Source organism: Oculina patagonica, chromosome 11 (genome assembly GCF_052425735.1).
Source record: "Oculina patagonica isolate OP01 chromosome 11, crgOcupat, whole genome shotgun sequence".
NCBI classification, from domain to species: Eukaryota; Metazoa; Cnidaria; class Anthozoa; order Scleractinia; family Oculinidae; genus Oculina; species Oculina patagonica.
Window position 1 is genome coordinate 3,852,209 of NC_135768.1, and position 23,612 is coordinate 3,875,820.

Genomic DNA, 23,612 nt, shown 5'->3' on the forward strand with positions numbered 1-23,612 from the left:
GTTCGTCAGTCGCAACATTGTTTGACGCAGGTAAAGGGGATAACGGGGTGGGAGGGGAGCGCATTTTTTGTCCCCTACCCACATGGCTCCCCTAGAGTGGTCACGTGACCAGCGCAGTTGTAAGCTCTAAGAGCTCTTGTTATTATTTTTTTTTTTCGTTTTGTCGGTGACCAGACCCAGACCTCCACTCGGTCGAGGTTATGTCACGCGATGTTTAGAAGCTATAAATCAGTAACAAATGGAAAAATTTTCTAATTTTTGTCTTTACAAAGAATGTTTTGTGTGAGATATTTTTTTTAAAGCATTTGACTCATGGGAAATACTAAATTTCCACGCTTTCAAAGAGAAATATAATTCAGTGGGCCGGAATCTGTAAATAAATGCCATTACGTTGGTGTCAAAGAATGTGCTGACATGACAAGTTTCAATTTCGATCGCCTAGACCTCGAGTCACGTAATGTTTTGAAGCTATTATAAGCTACCTTTCAAATCTTTGCGAATCCTTTGGTCTTTACTAAACAAATTTATTGCGTAATCTATTTTTTGGCTGTGTCATTGAAAGTATTTTAGAGATATGAAGAAATATTCCCTTCACAAACATGCCCTGTACCGCTTACGTCATTCGGTATGCTAGGGAAATACCCTCTGTGCTTAAAACAGCTTCAGCGTCCGCACGTGGGAATTCGGTCAGAATTTGCATATAGGAAAAATTATTAATCGCGGCTGGAACAAGTCAACCATGAAATGTCACACAAAGTTTGTCAGTCGCTGCATTTTTACAACCGCCTATTGTAATACGAAAACCAAAAGAGGGGCAAAAATAATACTAACAGTACAGAAACATTGTCATTGGGCCAGTTTTCAAAGAGAAATATAATTCAGCGGGCCAGAATCTGTAAATAAATGTCATTACGTTGGTGTCAAAGAATGTACTGACATGACAAGTTTCACTTTCGATCGGCTCGAGTTATCTAATTTTTCAAAGCTATCCAGCCTCCTTTGAAATCTTTGCAAATCCTTTGGTCTTTACTTAAAAAATTCAGTGTGAAGTATTTTGAAGCGTTTGAATCGAAGAAAATACTAAAATTTCACGCTTAAAAAAAATACGCTTTAGCGGGCAAGAATTTACATTTATTTACATTACGTTTGTGTCCTGGTATGTGCTGGCGTTGAATGCTGATTTAAAAGATTTTTTTGTTTCACGGATCAGGATCGTGGGAATTAAATTTGGCCACCATTAGCATACAAGAAAAATATTTAATTTCGGATGGAACTAGTCAACCATGAAATGTCACGTAAGGTGTTTTCTTACCATCTTGTTTGTCAGTCACAACATTGTTTGACGCAGGTAAAGGGGATAAGGGGGGGGGGGTGCATTTTTTGTTCCCCCCACATGGCTCCCCTAAAGTGCTCACGAGACCAGCGCAGTTGTAAGCTCTAAGAGCTCTTGTTCAGTAAGAATTTCCTAGAATGTCTGCAACACGATACAAGCTCATTTCTGCTGTTCAGAGTTGACATTTCCGGTTTACATAAAATGAAAAATTTCTCCCACAAACACAAATTACATCTCTTGGTTACATTCGAATAAGACCTAGCCTGTTTAACTTTGCGCCACTTGATGTCATACTTTACTTTCTGATCTTTCAGGCTCCAGATATACTTACTTAGTTCAGTGGCGTGTTTATACCGCTCATTTCGAAAAGAACATACATGATTACGGTATCTTAATTTAAACGTAGTGTCACATAGCCCGATGTATGTTTCCTTCGTGGTTGGTGTGGTGACTTCGGCCTGGTAAATAATGCTTTCAATGTTACAATTTCCATCCATAGGACACGTGCTAGATTTCCGGCAATTGCAATTTTTCGTTTGGTCATTAGTACTGGTGGATTTGTTAATTTCAGCTTTGTTATGGTTAGATATGATTGTTTTGATGTTGCCCATGCAGCTGTAGCTTAATTTGATTGTGTTACGATTAAAAATTTTATGAAGTGGGTTAGATTTGGGGAAGTGTTTATCAATAAGGGAAAGGAAGCATTTGCCGACGTTTGTTTCCACGTTCTTGCTATATGGTGGATTAAACCATAGGATGTTGCGTTGCCTGTTTTTTCGTGTGCGGGGTGTCTGGTTTGGCGTGGCATTGAATGAAAGGTTGAAGTGGTATCCGCTTTTGTTGAGTGCTTCTTGATAGACGCCTTTAGCGTTATCGAAGCATTCTTTATCAGAGGATATTTCGGAGAGCCTCTTGTTGATAGATTCGGGGATATTTTTCAGGATGGATGGTGGGTGGTTGGATTTTCTGTGGACGTATAGAGGGACGTTGCCTTCCTTTGTGTAGGGATAATATGTATAATTTATTTATATGTATAATTTATTATTTATATAATTTATTTTGTACTTTATTTTAGAAGGCTCTCCAAAATAAACATGTTTTTTTGTAAAATTATTGAATACCTCTTGTACAAACATATCCTCAGTTAAGCAACAAAAGGACTGCAGGTGACACACAGATTGGTAAAAAAAAAAAATTGACTTAAGTCTTGATCGTATTTGTACATTTGTTCACATGTAACTCGGCTACACTTAACCACATTTGTTGGTGCAGTAAGAACAATTTTAGACAATACGTCGTTTTCATAATCAAACTTGCGACTATCTGAAATAAACGTACCTTAGCCACAAATTCATGTGAAGAATAAACTATGATTTCAAAATAAAAGCTGATCCTATGTAGAGGTGCTTTGCCAAGATATTTTTTCAAAGGAGTTGTTTGGTTACCTATTTCACATCCTCAGATTTATGGTGGATGTACGATTTTATTGAAACAAGTGTTGAACAGCAGATCGTTCTTTAATGACTTTGGATTCTGAATTTTCTATCGCTCCGAATCATTTCATTCTGCGAAATTGGCAGACATTTTTGTGGGAAGTTTGCACGCATTGCATCCCTATGTTTAGGAATTGCGAAATCAACCAGTCAGCGGTATAACAAATGAGAGTACTTCTTCCGCCATTAGGAAGAAGCGCCATTATTTTTTTCCATCGACTTTTAAACCTTTTTCAGCTTTAAATTAACCTTAGCTAAGCTCATTTCAGACGCAAAGATGGGAGTTCCAGCGTTCTTTCGCTGGCTGTCGAAGAAATATCCTTCGATCGTCGTTCACTGTGTCGAAGAGAAGGTGAGTTGCTGTTTCTGGGATATGCACGTGCTAAATGTCGGTTTTACGCCGGTAAATTTTTCGCTCTGTCTATTCTTTACTTGATCTCTGTCCATTTACGTAGTTCCAGAGATATTAAGGCAAACAACGTGAACGGTTTTGGCTCTTAGATCTTTTTTTCTACAAGTTGTCCTTCAAATAAGTTTATGTCACCAGTGACATAATATCATGATAAACTCACACATACATTGAGTTTAACACAAGCAAGGATCTTCATAATCACAGTGGCATTCGGGGTAAAGTCAGTACTAAAAACAATTAAACACCCACTTGAAAGACGAGCACAATGTTCCACAGTGTTCCACTTATTAAAGTTAGAATGTGGATCATAAAAGTAGTAACTAGTGCAACAAGTAAAGTAAAACACAGGGAAATGGTTATGAAACCCGACAATAGCCGATTCCCTCTATAGCGCGCGCCTGCAGGGAATCACGGTAGTTGTATTCATCAAACCATGCGCGAGACTTGACAACGATGCACGTTGCCGAGTCTCGCGCAAGATTTGATGAATACAACTACCGTGATTCCCTGCAGGCGCGCGCTATAGAGGGAATTGGGTATTGCAAACGTCCAAGGAGCAAACAAAGATCCCAAGATTTCCCGGCGTGTCTAATCGATGAAATTCGATAATCGATAAAATCAATTGTAATCGATAATAATCGATAGCAATTTTTAAAATCGATTGATATTGGAAATCGATAAAAATCGATGACCCAAAGAGTTGTGAGTATCGATTTTCATCGATTTTCATCAATTGTCATTGATTTTTATGGATTATATCGGTTGTCAGATGGAATCGTTTAATAATGATTTTAGATACGTTTGCACTACGCATTGGCAATTGAGTCTTACCTATTGTATTTTTTCTACTTCACAAAAAGTGATCTGTTGTGCAATTGCTGCTTTTCCTTTAAATGTGTAAAAATTACAAAACACTTGATTGAAAGTGTGTTCAAAACTCTCTTCGAAATGTTTAGTCAGTTGAAACCCGTGATTTGTGGACAATACCCTCTAAATAGCCCTCCATAATTCGTTTAACAACGTTTTTTTGAAATTACCGAAAAAGACTAGCCTGTCTTTACTGAAAATGGGCACTCGTGGTAGCCCTTCACAATAACCTCTATTATTAGTACGTTCATCTCGTGCTTTTGACTCGCAGAACTTCGACTAGGCTAACTTAGTGAAAGGATGCGTAACGTATCGCTTACAAATGTTGCAAGAATTGATAAATGGTTCATTTATTTATTATAACCGATAATAATCGATAAAATCAATGGAAATCGATACAATTAAGAGGACGTGAATTGTGAGTATTCGATTTTCATCGATTAATGGAACCAATTGATATTAATCGATTGATTTTTATCGATTATATTGATTATATCGTTTGGTTTCCGATGATCGATTTTCATGGACACGCTGGGAGATCTCCATGTGTGTTGGAAGGTGTGCAACCATGCACAATCTTTTGTTTTGCACTCACACAGTTTGGTTGAATTACATATTAACGGCAACGTTTGTTTTGGTTAGTTGTTGGCCAGAAAAGTGAACAAAAACATAGAACAAAGAATTTTTCTGGGTTTCATAACCATTTCCCTCTACTGACTACATGTAAAAGTAAACTAACTAGTAACAAACTGTAATCCATTCCCAGGGGGGTACTCAGGATTTCAAGTGACGGGGATGATCAAATGAGGGTAAAAACAAAACCCAAAAAATCCCTAGGGCTTCCAACAAAACCCAAAAAAATACTTGCCAAATTTTCCTACCCAAAAATATCCCGGAATCAAAAAGTTTCAAACCCCCCAAAAATCCTTTGATTGTCCTGGTCACTTGAAATCCCATGAACCCCCCCTGGGAATCCATCACCTGCCCTGATCTACATGTATATAATACTTGGCTATTATACCTCCCTTCAAATAAAAATTAACATGAGTTTTACTTTTTTTGCCATTTTAGGGCCGTGAGGTTGATGGTGTTAGAGCTCCAGTGGATACAAGTTTACCAAACCCTAATGATTATGAATTTGACAATCTCTACCTTGACATGAATGGAATCATCCATCCTTGCTGTCATCCAGAAAACAAGTAAGCAATACTTACATATGATATTGTTCCTCATTAACTAGGCCTGGGGTGAGACCAGTTCAATAAATGGACGATTGTCTATCACTAGACCGGCCCGTACCCCACATGGCAAAATACACTAATTGCACTTTCCTTCACAAAATCATCCAGTCACATGGACCAAAATCTGCAACTTGTCCAAAAAATTCAAACTGGTTTGAATTGAAGTGACAAGTACTGTACCTTGGACAAGTCCTTCAACACAGGTCTACAAGAAATCCGCTCATGTTACAGTCTTTGAGGGACTAGTTGCAGGAGTTTGTAGGGACTAGTCACAGGAACTTGACTTCTCCCTTTGTGTGTGTCGACCTTGAAGTCTGCATCACGCCATCTGTCTCATAATGCCAGAGCTTAACTGGTTTCTGTAGCATGAAGTGACTAGAAGTATTTCTACTTCCCCCTGGATAGGATGCAGGTCTATAGCAGGATTTTCCCCAGCATTAAATTCGCTGCTACCAATTTATACACCTGGATTGGGAGAGACACCGAGAGTAAAATGTCTTGCCCAAGAACCCAACACAATGACCCTGACCAGGGCTAGAGCCCAGATCACTGGATCTATATTCCAGTGTCCTAATTACTAGGCCACCATGTCTACCATCTGTCTTTGTATCAATTGAAAGGAAAACTAAACTTGTTTTTTCTTTTGTGATCTATTTTCAGACCTGCACCAAAGAATGAGGATGAAATGATGGTCGCTATCTTTGAGTATATCGATAGGTAATTTATGTTTGATAGTTTATGTTATATATTTTTATGGTTTGGTTTGATTTTGGTCTAAAGATACCAATAAGATGTGATGTCTTTCCTATCTACATGTACATGTAAGAAAAAATATTGCAGCAATAAATCTTTATGTTTGTTTGCCCAACATGAACTTCTTAACTTTTTTCTTTTCCAGAATTTTCTCTATTGTGAGACCAAGAAAATTACTTTATATGGCTATTGATGGAGTGGTAAGGCAGGCTTCATTTTTTTTAACACAAGCCATTAATTTTCTTTCAAGATGTTTATTTACAGGTATGATTAATTTTTCAGGCACCAAGAGCAAAAATGAACCAGCAAAGATCTCGTCGTTTCAGGGCATCTAAGGAAACAAAGTAAGTTTATGCAGTTCTTGTTTATTAATAAAATGTATTTTGTTCTTTTTCTTGCTTAGTTAATTTCTGTAAAAGTGGGCTTTGGCAAATTCAAAAATGCCTTTAGAAGCAACAGTGTTGTTATTATTTTTTCTTTAAGGGAAAAAGCAGAGGAAATTGCAAGAATACGAAGTGAATTAAAGGAAAAAGGTTTGTTGATTTTTATGAGTGTACTTGTACTTCTTTTGGTTTACTCATAGCTGTAGTTTTCAAATGTCACTCACTCATTTAATTCGCTATTTTGCTTGCTCACATACCTTGCCCTACTTACCTGATCTTATTAAACTGCTCACTCACCCTCTTGATCATTCACTCACTCGCTCTAGAACTGCATTGATTCAATCCTCTATGTGTGTCCTCATCAGCAAGAGAGACCAGCCACTATTTAACAATTGTCCTGCGAAATCGCGCGGAATATTGCCTGATACTTACATGTAGCCGACGAGGCCGTAGGCCGAGTGGGCTAAAATCAGATGATATTCCGCAAGATTGAGCAGGATAATTGTTTTATTATTCAACATATTGTCAACGAAACACATTTTGCAGATAGAAAAAGTGTAATTGTGCAGTGCGTTACAAGACTTTGGACGAATCTTCACAACCTACGTATATCGCAGGATATCTGTCATGTACGGATGACAGATAACGTTAGCATTTTGACCATATATGGGCAGTGCGCGCATTTGTTGAATAATACATGTAATTCTTGTTATCTTGTCTTCTTTGGGGCTCTACCTTTCTGCTCTTTTTCTTATCTAGAGGCTTATGCCTTACTTCTCTGCAGCTGTAGATCTTGGAATAACTGCAGCAGTATGGTTATCAAAGGTTGTGTAGATCCACATGATTGTATATATTTTTTGTGTTTTATTTTCTGCTAGGTGCTTCTCTACCACCAGAAAAAGAGAAAACAGAACACTTTGATAGTAACTGCATCACACCGGTAGGTTGTTTAATCTATCTTCTAGTGTTAAAAGCCATTTTCTCTTGATGCACATACATGTACTGCCAAATTCAGAATAATAATATGAGGCACTGTGAAAGTGTCTTACATAGAACATAATAATTTATAGTGTCCCTGAGTGTCACCCAAACCCTAATGGTTCTCTCCAGAATCCAACGCACCAACCATAAAGCCAGTAAAGAAAATTGTGTTTTTTTTAGTAACATTTAAAAGAAGGAATTTAGCTCAGTGTCTTCTTAATTTGTTATTTTTTTTTCTTCTGAAAAGGGGACAGAATTCATGGCCAACTTGTCGATGTGTTTGAGGTACTACATTGCCGACAGACTAAACAATGACCCTGGATGGAGGAATATTAAAGTAGGTACCTTAATTATGTACAAATGTGGATAAAATAATTGAACTAACAATTTATTTGTTGTTATTAGTGATTGTTGAATTGGCTGTCATTACACTATGTTATACAGTGGAATGTGTTTGACTGAGAGAAGGGAAAGAACTTTTGGCTCGAGTTATCAGGAGGTTTGGGAAATCAAGGGTTTGGAAAATCGGGATTCCACTGTATATTAACAATTAAGGCTTACTGTACAGTTATGTTAAAATAATGTTGAACCCTGCTCAATGATCAGCCACTTACAGCCTGTAATACAGGAAACTTGTTATTATGGACAGTGGTTTTAGTCCCTGGCTATTCTATTTTCTCTTAAAGGTAAAGACAAAGTCTGCATACGAGCCTTGTGGCCCATCAGGCTGGAGCTTATCCTGGTTTCAGTAGCATGAAGTGACTAGGAGTATTTCCACTCTCCCCTGGATGGGATGCTAGTCCATCGCAGGTTATCCCCCAGCATCAAATTTGCTGGTACCTATTTAAACACCTGGGTGAAGAGAGGCACTATGAGAGAAAAGCTTTTTGCCCAAGAAAACAATGCAGTGCCCTGGCCAGATATCAAACCCTGACCGCTCGATCTGAATCCACCTCACTAACCATTAGGCCACCACACCTTCCACATTTTCATTAAAACAACCCACTTAATACAGAAACCCAAGAAATGGATGCTCAACTGGGTATGACTGAATTCATTTTCCTTTGCAGGTGATTTTATCAGATGCTAATGTACCAGGAGAGGGAGAACACAAGATTATGGATTATATCAGAAAGCAGAGAGGTGAGATCAATAAAACAGCTGTATTGGCAAGATTTTTATTTCTGAGAAAGTCAGTCATGTATTCATTTGATTATTGTTTTCTTTTTTAGCGAGTCCTCATCATGATCCTAACACAAAGCACTGTTTAAATGGAGCTGATGGTACGCTTATGTTTGTACATGAAATAACCAACTAATTTTTCTTATATTATCAATAAATACACTGTCAAGCAGTCAGGTGATGATAATAGGGAAAATCATCAGCTTGTGGACATAGTACACGTACATGTATATTAACCAAGTTAACCAACGAGTGTGTTGTCAGCTGTCTTAATGGTCAGCAGTTGCTAGCTCTTGTCAGGCTCAATACTATATGTTTCCGGACATTTATAATACAGTGTGGTGTCAGGTCCTCGTACCATGGTTGGTATTCAGGGATGTTTAGCGAGTTCTTCCTCTCCCACCCTCCCTCCCTCTAGCTTCTTTTCCACTGACTGAGTCAGTGTGATGGGTGTTTGTGTGTCAGGGCTCATGGCTGTTTTGTTGGGATTGCCAGCCTTAGCTTGGCAGCTTTATTCTTTCTGGAGCAGGGGGTGCGGGGTGGGGGCTGGCTGACCTCAGTGGAGGTCCCCCAGATATCCCAGTCACCCATCCTCCATATACACAAGGGCAGTTGGTTAATTTGATGTACAAATGTACAACAAAATTCTTGGAACTAATCTTAAAATGAATTACGGCAATTAGTAAGGAGGGTAACTATTTTGATCTAATACTGTTGTTTGTTTGGTTTCAGCTGACTTGATTATGCTTGGTAAGTAGTTTTTGTATAATTATATACAATCATGTACAACACTTTTTGTGGTAGGCGCAGTGGTGTCATGGTTAGTGCGCTGGACTCCAGATTGAACAGTCCGGGAGTAACCCTGGGATGGACTTCCATCCCTTTCAGGGGGGGGGGGGGTAGAAATACCCCTAGTTGTTTCATGCTAGGAAAGTGGGATAAGCTTCAACCTGATGAGCCACTTTGCTCAAAAGCAGACTTTACCTTTATTTTTACAACACTTTTTAATGTGTGATGTAAGTAATCACATGAATACTGTATGGCTATTTACCTTAAATGCAAACTGAAACGTTTAAAGTGAAGAAGTGTTCAACCCAGTTGTTTTTACTTTTATTAATAGGACTTGCAACTCATGAACTTCATTTCACAATAATCAGAGAAGAGTTTAAGCCAAATCAAAAGAGACCATGTGAGATATGTGGACAGATAGGTAAGAATTATTGATTTGCACTTTATCTGTATCAAGAGGTTACTGTCCATAGAGTGGAGATTAAGAGTAATATGCAATGTGGATGTATGTGTACTGCTATCAGTTATTTATTTTCAAGGATTCATGTGAAAGTGTATGAAAAAAAATCTTTTCTCTTTTGCATTTGGTAGCTCATCATTAATTTTTATATCTTTGTTGTTTACAGGACATGTTATGGATGAATGTATGGGACTTCCCAAAGAAAAGCAGGGAGAGGTGAGCATCTTTGTAATTTGCAGTGTCCATACCATTTGTTAGGTGTGGCTGGCCAACCTGGTCAATTTATTGATTTGCGGTCTGAGAAAATTTATCATGAACTTTTGTTCAAGATTCTTCCTTCCTTTCTTCATGAGAGAGATCAAAAATTATATTGTATTGATGACAATTCTCTTGTTGGAGCAGAGTTTATATGTTGATGTACCGGGTGGTCCAATGTGGCCCGGGTTCAATTCCCGGACCCAGAGTCATATGTGGGTTTAGTTTGTTGTTGGTTCTCATTCTAGCTCCGAGGGTTTTTTCTCTGGGTTCTCCAGTTTTCCTCCCTCCAAAAAAAAACCAACATTTCGAAATTCCATTTTGAACTGGAACACTGAATGAAGAGCCACTATGTGAAAATGCCACTGCAAATTCCCATTTATTTTATTGTTATTTTATTTCATTTAAAATTGTTGAACTTGTTTTACACAGTTTGATGAGCTGTCTGCGCCTGTGGCACAAGAAGTGGAATTTATTTTTATCAGGCTTAATGTGTTACGAGAGGTAAGATTAAAATAATTTTTGTAATATCTGTGTTAAAAGTAGTTATAACTTGTTTTTGTCTCAGTGTTTCTAATTTAATTTATTTGCCATTTACCCCACAGTACCTTGAACGCGAGCTAAGAATGGAAGGTCTTCCTTTTCCATATAGCTTTGAGGTTTGTAAAGTACATGTAATAGAATAATTTTCAAAGTTGTGTGGTTTTTGGAAGTCTCCACAATCTCAGGGGTTTGTTTTTAGAGGCATTTTTACAACTATGATTGCAGGCTTTGTTTTTATGGTATCTGATCTCTGATGGGACAGGGGTCTAATTTTCAGCAGTTTATGGTGTAATGTACACTGACTTTGGGTCATCACAAAGTGTGAGGCATGCGATTCATTCTGGTTAGCCTACGTAGCACTGCGGTTAGCCTAAATGGCACTACGGTTAGCCTAAATAGCCCTCCAGTTAGCCTACAGTTAGCTTATAGGTAGCTTGCAGTTAGCTTTTTATTTGGAGTAGGGATTTCTGACTTGCATGCCTTGCATGCTTCGCTGTCTCGCCTCGCATCTGGGCCGTTACCAGACCTTTGCCATAGACGAGGCAAAATCTTGCTAGGGGGGTTCTGGGAATATGCCCTCCAGGAAATTTTGAAATCTAGAAGCTACGAATCTCATTGAGACATTTTTCATGAGATATTTCTTTAGAAAAATTAATCTTGTTCAATTGGGGATTATTTTTCCAACATAACATATTTAAATAAAGATGAGATGTTCAACATGACACGAGCATGGGACAAAGAAAAATTCTGAGTCCCCGATGGGAATCGAACCCATGGCCTCCCATAAATACCGGTTGGGCGCTCTAACCAACTGAGCTACTAGAGACTCGTTGTGAGCTGGACCATTTTACTAGGTATTTCTGGGAGGCCATGGGTTCGATTCCCGTCGGGGACTCAGAATTTTTCTTTGTCCCATGCTCGTGTCATGTTGAACATCTCATCTTTATTATTTATTACCGAGCTTAAAATTTACCATCTTTATTATTTACTATAACATATTTTGTTTTTTAATTTTGAGTAAAATTTAGATGAGGCAAGTGCCTCGTCTTGCCTCTTGCTAGTTAGGGCCCTGCTCGAATGCCTTGCTGCCTTGCCTCGCACTCCTCGCACGCCTCACTGCCTCGCACATTTGTAAGACTCGAGTTTATTTCAAGAGGCTAGGTAAATTATCCAAAGTTAACAATACATAAATTTCATGTCTAGATTTTGTCAATACCCTATAGCTAGTTAGCCTATAAATAAACTTGCACCTACACAGTATTTGCAAGTTTATTATCAACTGTGTGACAGCAGTGCATGTACGTATTAACCTGGTGTTGTGTTCCTTTGTTTAGCGCTGTCTTGATGACTGGGTATTCATGTGCTTCTTTGTAGGGAATGATTTCCTTCCTCATTTGCCATCATTAGAAATCAGGTAAATACCAGCTTTAGCTGATTTGATCAAGGAAAGCCATTTGACCAGAAAGTTTGTTAGCGTAACTTCAAAAGTTTGTGATAAATCACTTATCAACTGCTGACAATTCATCAGAAACATGTTCTTGTACCAGATGGTTTCATTTAGTTGCATATGACTGTATCGTTCTTATTCAGTGGAAATGAGTTTTTGGTTTTCATCCTGTTTCTTTTTAGGGAAGGAGCTATAGACCGTCTGGTGGGGATTTACAAGCGAGTTTTACCAAGATGTGGGGTATGAATAGTTGCACTGTATAATCTATGGATGTTTGGTGATGTTTACTAAGGGAAAAATATCTTTCATTAAGCTTTTTTATATTAAGCCCCTTTATTTGTTTGAGACTTACCTAATTCATATTTAACTTTGCAACAACTGCAGTGTCAGTGTTTTGAAACCGTGCTTGTTTGCCCTTGTTTGTTTACCATTGGAACTTCACTTGAACTTCAAACTTAATTGTCTGTATTTTTTCGAAATTTGAGCTTGCAAATCGCGGGTGCGGCTTATCCACGGAAGTTTACGGTACTTTTTCTCCTCAGGGTTACCTGGCCAAGCACGGTATCGTGGACCTCAGCAGAGTGCAGATGGTTCTTCAAGGTATGCAAGTAAAACCTGTTTGGTAGTTTTAGGGCTTGATTACATGAGCCCAGCTGGTCCTGTTTTGCTGTGATCTTAGCATGTCTATTAAACGCAACAAAACTCAATTTTGCGATTATATAGCAATGGAGCCAACCTGGTTTGCTGAGATCCCGGTATTGTGATGCCAGGATCCCAGCTAGCGGGGCTGAAAATTTTCAATGTACCGGTAATCACAATGATGATGAGCATGACATGTGGGATTTTAATTATGAAGTTCTTTTTTTAATTTTGCAGAACTTGGTTATGTTGAAGATGAGATCTTCAAGAAACGACAGGAAAATGATGTAAGCATTCAAATACTTGACAGCACTAGCATTGTTGTCAATATGTTAATTAACTGATATTAATAATTTGTATTATTTTTTTAATTTATAGATCGCATACAGAAAGCGGCTAAAGGCAAATAAGGAAAGAGAGAGGCAAAAAAGACAAAGAATGGTGAGTACTCTGTTCTGTTTTTGTTTTGTCTTAAAGGGGCTTTTGACACAGATTCTAATTAATAGATTTTTGAACAGCCAAAATTATTATTTGTATCGTAGGAAAACCTAAAAATAATGGTCAATTTTGATTAACAATTGCCATTATATTAGAGCACTGAAACTGTTAACAAGCGTCTTTGGCTGCAGATGGCTCAGATGGAAATGGATTGCAACTTGAAAAATTGAGGCTTAACTTTTTAAGTTGTTTCTGTGTGCCTTCAAATAATTGATATTTGTAGCCGAAGTTGGATTTCTATCCACAAATTAAGGTTATATCTTCCTTTTCAATGTTCAAAGATAATGTTTGTCATTGGTTAAGTTGCCTACATGTACCACTAATTTCAGAACGGTTAAGACCAAAACTCTGTGAAATCCCTATGACCTAGCTCCTTTAAACTTTTTATTGCTATATAACAAACCAAGCTTGTGTGAATGATTGTAGTCCAGTTATTGCGTCTAGTGCTGATCCTGAGTCCAGTGCACTAACCATTAGGCCACCACGCCTTCCAACTGTCAAATGATTAAGGGTGGTATATTTGTTCGTTAACAGGACGCGCCCCTGTGGACCCCCAGTGGACAGTTCAGTCCTCATGCCATCACCAGCACTCCACCGCCCCTTATGGCACCACGCCAAGAAGCTTATGCCATGCGACAACAAGCCATGTCTTACAGTGCTGGAAGCTCTTCACAAGATGCAGCTAATAAGGTGTTGTGTTACTCATTTATAAGATAGCTACAATCCTGGGCCAGGTTGTTCAAAGCATGATTAACTAATGCAGGCTTAGCATGAACTTTGACAGAATATTTCTCAAACTCATTAATAATTTATCGAGTTAAAACAAATAAAATCATAACCGTGAAGGAGGTTTTGATACCCGGTCTTAATTAGCCTAGCTTTTTACGATTTTATTTCTCCCTTTACTCTGTAGTTTTTGCTTCGATTGAGATGATATATCAAACACTCGAGACAGTCTCATCAGCTATCCAAACACCTCAAGTTTCGGCAAAAATACTCCACTGCGCATCATATTTTCAACTCTCTTCTCGGTGTTTGGATATCCCGACGAAACACTGTCTCTTGTGTTTGATGTATTACATCAAACACGAGAGAGAGTGTTTCCAAATATTGAGAAGAAAATAATATTGAAATTACGATGTGCAGAGGAGTATTTTTGCCAGAAGTTGAGGTGTTTGGATAGCTGATGAACTTTGAGGTGCTTGGAAATGTACCTGTAATGAAACACCTTTTTCCAATCAAAACTAAAACTAAGGAGTAAACAAAATCATAAAAATCTTTGCTAATAAAGATCAGATTTCTAAACCACCAGACGTCAAGTTTTGTGGTTTCTTCTGTTTAAACATGATGAAGGAGTTTGAGAATTCAGTGTTACAAATTTTCAGTTAGGTTTTATTTTGTTTATATTTTCTGTCCTCCAGTTTTGACTATGACTAATCTCAAACTTCACAAAACATTAAAAAAAACGCTTTTGATAAGAAAAATAATTATTACAGTCTCGATCAACTTGTAATTAAGGATTGATGTTAATCTGCTTTTGAACAAACCGTGTTCTTCAAAAATCATACAACAAGTTTATCATACATAAGTTTTCTTTGACCTACAGTTGTATGTGTAGGCACATTGTTTTACTTCTGAAAATTATGATAAGTTTTAGCAGCAGTGTCTTCAGAGTTAACCAAGCTCTTCTTTTGTACTGTAGAGTGCTGCCGCAAATCTGAGATCCATGCTCGTCGCGCCATCTCCAGGAAATACAGTGAGTGAACAGATATTTAGAATTAAGGCAAGAATGAAACGTTAAGCATGCGTACAGAAATAGAACAAGATTCCTATTCTGTGTTACTTGTACGTAGCATAATAGCTTTACCTTAAATGTTTCGCACTGGTGCTTAGTGTTCCCAGATTCAAAATTGAGAGGAAAGCATCTTAAATTTAATTTGGCAGCACACTAAAGAACAGACAGTACCGCATGAAAGTACTGCTCATTAGCTTTCAATGAATGGTCGCACACAAGGGTTTCATTCACTTAACTAAACGTTAGAACCACCTTGTACAGCATAATAAATAGTACCACATGAAAGTACTGCTTGATAGCTTTTATATGAATGATCATCATTATCTTTTTTTGTTGTTTTTAGTCTTCCGCCGCAAGTACACCAAACTCGGCACCGGCCTCAAACAAGAGAAAGCTTGACGATGAAGATGAGGAACCAAAAGATGATATCAGGTAATTAGTGAATTTACACATTCCCCTTGCATTTTTTGCATTCCTTTTAATGTTAGTTGTAAAAATTTGGTTGTACATCAAGACTGGCTCCCCTGGTTGATGATTTTCTTTATTCTCATAATCCATTCGCTTGACAAAGTATTGAAAAGGCCGGAGCTTATCCCGGTTTTGGTAGCATGAAGCGAGTAGGAGTATTTTACTTCCCCCTGGATAGGATGCTAGTCCATTGCAGGGTTACTCCCCAGCATTAAAATCGTCAGTACTCATTTATACACCTGGGTGGAGAGATGCACTGCTCGAATCCGGATCACTCGATCCTGAGTCCAGTGCACTAAGCATTATCCACCACGCCTTCGCATCGCTGTAAATCTGGAATCACAACTAGTGAGCATGTTTTCATTTCAGGTTATGGGAGGCAGGATGGAAGGGCCGGTATTACAAAAATAAATTTCAGCTGTCTGAGAACGACGAAGGCTATGATGACTTCAGAAAGAAAGTGGTGAGTTTCCGCTGGTCGATACAATTATATGCTCTGCAATAAGGTTCCAAAATTATGACATAAATATCTTCACTCATACACACAAAATACGCCAAGAACACCAAGAAAAAGATCATGATTAAGTGAATTGGAAAAGTTAGCGATTTTACCGAGACAAATGGGAAGAATTTGGAAACGTCTGCCCGATGGTTCAATTTCAGATCAAAACCTTGTGCATTAGAGTAACTCATAATAACACCTTCATAAACTGTGCACATTAGTATAGTTAAACTTGTCCTTTGGTCTTTGACGTTTGGAAGTCATGATCATGAAAATAAATAAACAAGTTAAGTGTCGAAAGAAATGATTATGGTAAAAGGTAAGCGTGGTATATATCACCCGAAAAACTTTTTTATCACTGAAAATTATTTTCTTTTGCAAGCAAACTTTTTCCTACGAATTGCCAGTAGTAACTTCTATTTCTTTTCTATGTAGACGTGTGTTAAATTTGTTTTATTGTTTTTTTATTCCCTAGGCTGATGCTTATGTAGAAGGTCTTTGCTGGGTTTTACTTTATTATTATCAGGTGGGTTCGCTTATTCTTAGCACAGAACACAAAACTCAAATGTTACTCAAACTTGACTTCCACACGAAACCTCACATCCACAGAAATCTCCACTTCCCTGACTTCCACAGAAAACTCGACTTCAACACAGAAGATGACGTCCACACAAAATTCGACTTCCACATAAAATCTCGACTTCAACACAAAACTAGAATTGTAAAGCGCGTCTTCCACGCAAAAGTTGGAGTTTGTACAAAACTAGACTTCCACAAATCTAGATGTTCACTTCAGTTTCTATCTATATTCTCTCTTTAGGGCTGTCCATCATGGAAGTGGTTCTACCCGTACCATTACGCGCCCTTTGCTTCAGATTTTCGCGATCTTGCTTCACTTCCGAATTCGTTTGAACGTGGAACGCAACCGGTAAGAGAAAAAAACGATTGTTTTGAACATTCGGTGCCAGCCCGAGTAATTCTTAGTTGTCTTCCTCATTTTCTTCCCACTCGCTTTGGCTCGAGCGCTCGTGGGCGTGCGAGTGTGCGCTCACGTTCGGTGCGTGTGCGTGTGCATGCGTGCCTGGCCGTGTGGCTTTGGCGCGTGCGTACGTGCGTGCACGTACGGTGCGCGTGCGTGTGCGTGCGCGCCTGCCCGTATTGCGTGACGTGTAGGCTGCGCGATGGACAGTCAGCCACTGGGTCACGCTCAAATACCATTACAGGTTTACTACTGCAAACGTTTGAAAATATTGCTGTTCCCTTCCCCAAGGCTAATTTCTGTGTTGATTTCAGTTCAAGCCTCTGGAGCAGTTGATGGGTGTGTTCCCAGCAGCAAGCGGCAAGTTCCTTCCGCCAACATGGAGAGAACTCATGTCTAATCCAGTAAGTGTTGCATCCGTTTGTCCCGTTTTATGCTCTTCAATTCCTCCTTATTTAACTTCCGTATATTTTTTCATTTTCCTTGCAGGATTCGCCTATAATTGATTTCTACCCGTTGGATTTTGAGATTGACTTGAATGGGAAGAAGTACGCATGGCAAGGTAAATATCCACGTGCAAATTCTCCTGACTGATCTCCATACATTTTCCTATAGTTTTAGTTAGGAGAATTTGTTTAAAGAACAAGGCAATTTCCTTTTGGTGGCCATTTTATTGACTCTCATAACCTTTTCTTTTAATTATAAGTATCAATATTGCGAGAAGAAATTTAACCTTTGCAATTAAAAATTGCAATTGGCACCGCTGCACTCAATTGTCATCTTCACATACAACTGATAATTTCATTTTATTTCTCTTCCCAGGTGTGGCTTTGTTGCCGTTTGTTGACGAGAAGAGGTTGCTAGGAGCTCTTAGCCAGGTTTATCCAGATCTCACAGAATGGGAAAGTAAGTCTGGTGTAGTAAATTATTTAACAATTATCCTGCGAAATCGCGCGGAATATCGCCTGATACTTAGCCGACGAGGCCGTAGGCCGAGTTGGCTAAAATCAGACGATATTCCGCAAGATTGAGCAGGATAATTGTTTTATTATTCAACAAATTGTCAACGAAACACATTTTGCACATAGAAAAACTGTAATTATGCAGCGCTTTACAAGATTTCGGACAAATCTTCGCAACCTACGAATATCGCAGGATATCTGTTATGTACGGATGACAGATATCGTTAACATTTTGACCATATATGGGCAGCGCGCGCATCTGTTGAATAATAAAAACGTTTAGTTACATAAACCTTTGCACCCTTTCCCAGTCTCACTTTATTGTTTGTATCATCCGATAAATTCAGTTTCGGCAAATTTTTGACAAACTTTCGGGAGACTGAGCATCAAGTTTTTAGCACTAGGATTTCTGGAACGGTTCGAGTCGGTTGGTTGTCAAGGCAACTATCAACCAATCGAGGCTGGCTCGCGCCGGTTATGGCCTGGTTATGGTTAGTCTCCCGGAAGTTTGTCAAGCTGAAAATGTTTATATTTTTCTTATAGACTTGAATTCACTCAGATTTCCTTGTTCACTTTCTGCAACTGAGTTTATTTCCTGTTTTCTTATTTTAGTGAAAAGAAACAGCCGAGGTAAAGATCGTCTGTTCCTTCGTCAAGGAAATCCAATCTTTGACTTCTTTGTTGGTTTGTACGAAGGAGGCGGCATCAAACAGGTAAAACCTGTTTCTTCAGGTTACAGCAGACTCGTACCCAGTCACTATTTACTGCTTTTACGGGGGGAGTAGATTGGATATAAGGGTGGATTGAGGCACACGGTGTGTTATGGGAAGAAACTGCGACTGGGTGCGAGTCTGAGATTACAGGGCCTGGTGGTTCAAAGGGAGAATAGCTATAAAGTGGATAGCGTAGTATGTTTTCAACACTTATTCGCTGGGGTGGGAACAACCGTGGCCCCTCGCCATAATATGAACCATGACGTCAGGCCTTTTGTATACAACATTTAAATACACTTCTTGAAAGGAATCTTTCTTAATGATCTTCCCTATTCTCAACTATTCTTGTTTCTTTTAGGTTTATTATTAATTTTTAGTTGTATTCTGTGTTAAGGTCTATATACACAGGCGATTTTTAAGCAATTTTTATCGCGATTCCAACTGCGAGTTTTGTGGAGATTTTTTTGTTTATCGCGCTCACCCAAAACCTGCAATTTTAGCGCGATTTGAGCGGGATATCGCAAGAAGAGCTACGCAACGTGATAAATCAAATAGAGGTTTTGTATCAGAGCATATACATACGTCTTACAAAGAAGGACGCTCTAAACACTGAGCTACAGGAGACTACTGGCGAGCTAGGTCGCTCACTTGGTTCATTTGTGACATACATGTGGTTTGTTTTTCTGTGTTGGCAGGCGGCTGATATCATAACAGAGCTAAGCGGTGGCATGTCAGGAAAGGCAGAGCCAGATGACGTTCCTATTTTACCACACAAGTAAGTATATGAAGTCACTCAGTTATTTGCCAATTCCCTTTACCACTGTTTAACATTATCGCAGCAGAAATAGAGCAGTTTTCAATTGAGTGTCGTAAAACCAAAACCAAAGTAATCACTCTAGCCAATCACAAAGAACACAGACAATCCAGTAAACCAATTAAAACTCGAAGCATATACATGTTGCCGGCACGAAGCGCGGGAAAACGTGCGCAAGCGAGTCACGATTGGTTTTGGTTTTACTTCCGATTGGCTGAGAAAATGGCGCGAGATTTTCAAACCAATCACTAAGCGTTGTAATGCAAAACCAATGCAAACGCGAATTACTTTCGACACTCAAGTGAAAACCGCTCTTTGCCACATGACCAATTTTGACCAAGGACGGGACATAAAATGCTTCTTCGATTTTTGTACCGAAAGTACGTCAGCATGTCACTGATTCCGTTTACTTTTCCGATTCTCGAAATGTTAAGTAGAAGGCACATGGAGGAAATTATCTTGTTTACAACAAGCACGAAATAACTATCTTGTTCGCAGATATGGCAGGCGGCAAACGAATGATTTTCGCTCTTATTGTTAGTGTCTATTGATGTGTATCCCCTCCCGGGGGGGTGGGTTGGTGGTCTGCTGTGCTTTATAAGCGATATCCGGTATGGGACATCAACACGAGACTTCAATTCGGGTCTTTAGGCGGGTCAAAGGGTGGACGGTAGTTATTATTGATAAGGCGATAACGAGTTTGTCGTACGTTATCCGTCAAAAACCTACCCAATCGTAACTGTCTTAGTTTTTTTTGTTGTTTTTGTCTTATATATTACCCCGGAGAGGGAGACTCCCATTTTAAAGGGACGGGGATGTTCGTCGAAAAATTTGTGGTTTACATCACTAATCGAGACAATGAGCCATCCCATCCCTTTCGTATGGGAGTCCACCCCCCTCCGGAGTGTATAATACCTCTTCGAGGTTTTTTTTCCTTTTGATATACAACACTAAACTTGTCATTTCAGAACCGTTCCTTCTCCAATACCGCAGCTCTACGACTTAAGAGACAACAGAACCATAAGGTAAGAGATGTCCAGAACTTTGGTAGAAATCTCGTGATCGATCGTTATTTTTAATTTGTGCTTTTCATTTTATGCAAACGGACGGAATACAATGCAAACAGGAAAGGTGTTTTTCGTTCCCCATTCCCCGTTTTTCCTGTATACTTCTGTCCCCTCCCTTAGCTAAAATCCCTTGAGTGGGCAACCCCCTGTTCCATTCCCTCCTCCCTTCGGAAGCCCTGCGCCCCCTCCCTTTTTAGCCGCCCTGATTCATGGTTAGTTTTCCTTACACTTGCCACAGGTCTGCAGATAATATTATCATGAACATGGCTAGCTGCACTTTTAATTTTTTATCACTTTAATAATGAATAAGTTAGGTTTATAGAAGGTAGTTTTCAATAAATAATTTTTTTTATTTTTACTGCTGATTTCAATCTTGTTGTGTGTTTTTAGTGTGCTGTTCACAGACCCTGTTTACGATGACGATTTTATCTATAAAGCGGAAATTTTACCCAAAGCAGAGTAAGTAGCACATAAATTAAATCTTCTTGTCATAAAGATATCAGGTACAAACCGCAACGACTCATAAATACTTCACATATACAGTAGAACCCCGGTAACTCGAACTCTGAAGGGAAATGAAAAACCGTTCGAGTTAGCGGGGTTTCGAGTTATCGGGGTCGATTGAATATTTAATTTGCCAAGTTAATAATTGATAGTTTACTGATTTTTCAGCACTTCAGTATACAGTACAGTGCAAATTAATCTTATCTCGTCAGAAACTCTAACATGATCATAAATTGTTATGATACGAGAGGAAAATGGCTGTCAAATACGTGATCTGTTCGTTGCACTAATCAATGGGCAACCGTGGCGAGTTGCAAGAACCGAAATTCGAGTTATCGGGGTAAATTTGACCCAAATTTTGATCAAGGGAAACGAGATTTAGTTCGAGTTAGCGGGGTTTTCGAGTTATCAGAGTTCGAGTTAACCGAGTAAAAATGACTGAAAAATGAGGTTAAATCCAAGGGAAATGGTAGTTTGTTCGAGTTATGGTGGATTTCCACTGACGCGTAATTTTTTACGTGCGTGAAAAAATTTAGAGACAATGTGTGAACGACTTGCGTGAACGTTTACGCATGTCGTTCATACATTGTCTCTAAATTTTTCACGCACGTAAAAAATTACGCGTCAGTGGAAATCCACCATTAGCGGGGTTGTTCGAGTTATCCGAGTTCGAGTTACCGGGGTTCTACTGTATCATGAATTAAATATGCACCTTAACCCTGGGTCATTCTTCAGGATTCTAGGCTGAGACTCACGTTGTAACATTGCGCGCAATGAATGAATTGAATTTTTATGCGTTATTTTTATTCATTCTCAGGCCGCCTGCCCGTGTTCTGAAGCCGGAGGGTTATGACAGGAACGCCTCTTACCGACCTGTGATCGGTATGAATGCTAACAGGACTTCCTACGCTCAACTGGACGCTGCTGGAAGGCGAATGCTTAAGTAAGTGAACATGTAACGTGTCAGCTTGCTCTCATCCCGCTGTCAACAGAGTTTAAACTGTTTAAAGGTGTTTAGAAGGTTCTGCTTTTACAAAAAGGCTCCTCCGTATGAGGTGAAATGAACGCGCGAAAGAGAAACTAAACGAGGAAAAAAAAACAATGTTTTTAGTTGTGTTCTTCCTATTTCGCCCGTTTAATTTGCTAATTTGCTTATTCCGCACAATCGGAACAAAGGAACAAGTAACGGAACGACAGAACGAGGGAACGAACGAACAAACGAACGAATGAGCGAACGAACGAAAGAATGGGCGAACCGAACGAATGAACGAACGAACGTCAATGTCTTATTAGCGAAGATACACGTATATCCGGCTGTCGTCTCTCTTGTTGGCGGGGAGAAACGACAGCCGGAAATACGTCTGCGTTCGCGGGCTAATGACCTTTAGGAAAACGAAATTTTTAATGCGTCTACGTTCCCTTTCAGTTTTCAAAGAGGTGATGTTTTTCGACCATCTACACCAGCCAGCTACGTTCCTCCATTTCGCTCGCACTCAGGCCCCCCGCAGAATTATCCCAGGCATAATTACCCTCCTCAACAAAGATCCAATCCAAGCACTCCTCTGTCGTCACGTGGTTATAATGATCCCAGACAGAACAACTACGACAGGAACCAGGGTCAACGCTACAACTCAGGTGGTTACCAAGGCTCAGGCGGTTACCAAGGCAACCGACCTACCCGGTGGTCGCAGACGATGCCCTCCAATCGGGGACCTGGGTCGAATCAGTCCCAGTTCTCTCGGAATAATTATTCCAACTCGTCGTCTTACTCGCAGCAACAACAGGGCAATCGGCAGTATGGACGGGTAAGTATTCTCTCCTCCACTTACTTTATTTGTATAAAGCCCGTGTGATAGACTGTGGGAGGCGCGGTGGAGGAGCGATCTGGGTTCGAGCCCTGGCCGGGGTCATTGTGCTATGTTCGTGTGCAAGACACTTTACTCTCGCAGTTCACCCAGGTGTATAAATGGGTTTTTGGGGGCAACCTGACAGATTGCTGTGGAGTAACCCGCGATGGACTAGCATCCCATCTAGGAGGAGTAACTACTCCTAGTCAGTTGGGGTTAAAAGGCTTTACATACTACTTCGTGTGATGGACTAGCATTCTATCCAGAGGAAGAAGTAATACTCCTTATCGCTTTATGCTGCATCTACATCTACATTGTGGAGGGTCTTGCAAAGGCAGACATGCTCCCATCACTGCAAGACATTTAATAAAAAAAACAAGGGGGGGGGGGGGTAAAAGACCTTTACTAGAGTTATGCGCCAGCTTGGTGGGACTTGTTTGTCTTTGTAAATTATTTTCCTTTCTCACCACCTAATCGCGTGTTTTTATTTGTCTCTTGTTTCAGGATAATCGCGATGACCGTCGCCATTCGTATCCACCTCCCAACTACCGTTACAGACCTTACTAAGATAAAGCATCCATCGCCATTGTTAACAAACAATCAGCAGGAAGAAAAAAAAAACAAAATTCGAGGACAAAACCACTGCAAAGTCCAGGAATGTAGTCCTTGACGCCGTGGCGTTTTC

At 39.4% G+C, this 23,612-nt stretch overlaps 1 protein-coding gene across 1 annotated transcript; it reads left to right on the plus strand.

Annotated features, from left to right (window-relative positions):
* The first annotated feature begins 3,038 nt into the window (after nt 1-3,038).
* On the plus strand, nt 3,039-23,545 carry LOC144630565 (5'-3' exoribonuclease 2-like). The gene is made up of 36 exons (XM_078488930.1): nt 3,039-3,178; nt 5,177-5,304; nt 6,007-6,063; nt 6,245-6,299; nt 6,382-6,443; nt 6,583-6,632; nt 7,361-7,422; nt 7,711-7,800; nt 8,534-8,606; nt 8,696-8,746; nt 9,378-9,395; nt 9,766-9,855; nt 10,061-10,110; nt 10,582-10,653; nt 10,755-10,808; nt 12,027-12,106; nt 12,322-12,379; nt 12,682-12,739; nt 13,016-13,065; nt 13,157-13,219; nt 13,811-13,966; nt 14,979-15,032; nt 15,415-15,503; nt 15,909-16,002; nt 16,517-16,567; nt 16,862-16,969; nt 17,335-17,424; nt 17,510-17,582; nt 17,843-17,926; nt 18,595-18,695; nt 19,391-19,470; nt 20,478-20,534; nt 20,967-21,035; nt 21,898-22,023; nt 22,507-22,885; nt 23,432-23,545. Exons 1-36 carry the CDS (start codon nt 3,104-3,106, stop codon nt 23,492-23,494), a joined length of 2,970 nt encoding a protein of 989 aa, XP_078345056.1. The 5' UTR covers nt 3,039-3,103; the 3' UTR covers nt 23,495-23,545.
* Nucleotides 23,546-23,612: the final 67 nt, after the last annotated feature.

What these genes read in the sequence shown, in the direction of transcription:
- LOC144630565 (XM_078488930.1), top strand. Translation starts at nt 3,104, where the DNA reads ATGGGAGTTCCAGCGTTCTTTCGCTGGCTGTCGAAGAAATATCCTTCG. An exon ending in AGAAACGACAGGAAAATGAT is followed by an intron (nt 13,066 to 13,156) that starts GTAAGCATTCAA and finishes TTTAATTTATAG; the next exon opens with ATCGCATACAGAAAGCGGCT. An exon ending in TTTTACTTTATTATTATCAG is followed by an intron (nt 16,568 to 16,861) that starts GTGGGTTCGCTT and finishes TTCTCTCTTTAG; the next exon opens with GGCTGTCCATCATGGAAGTG.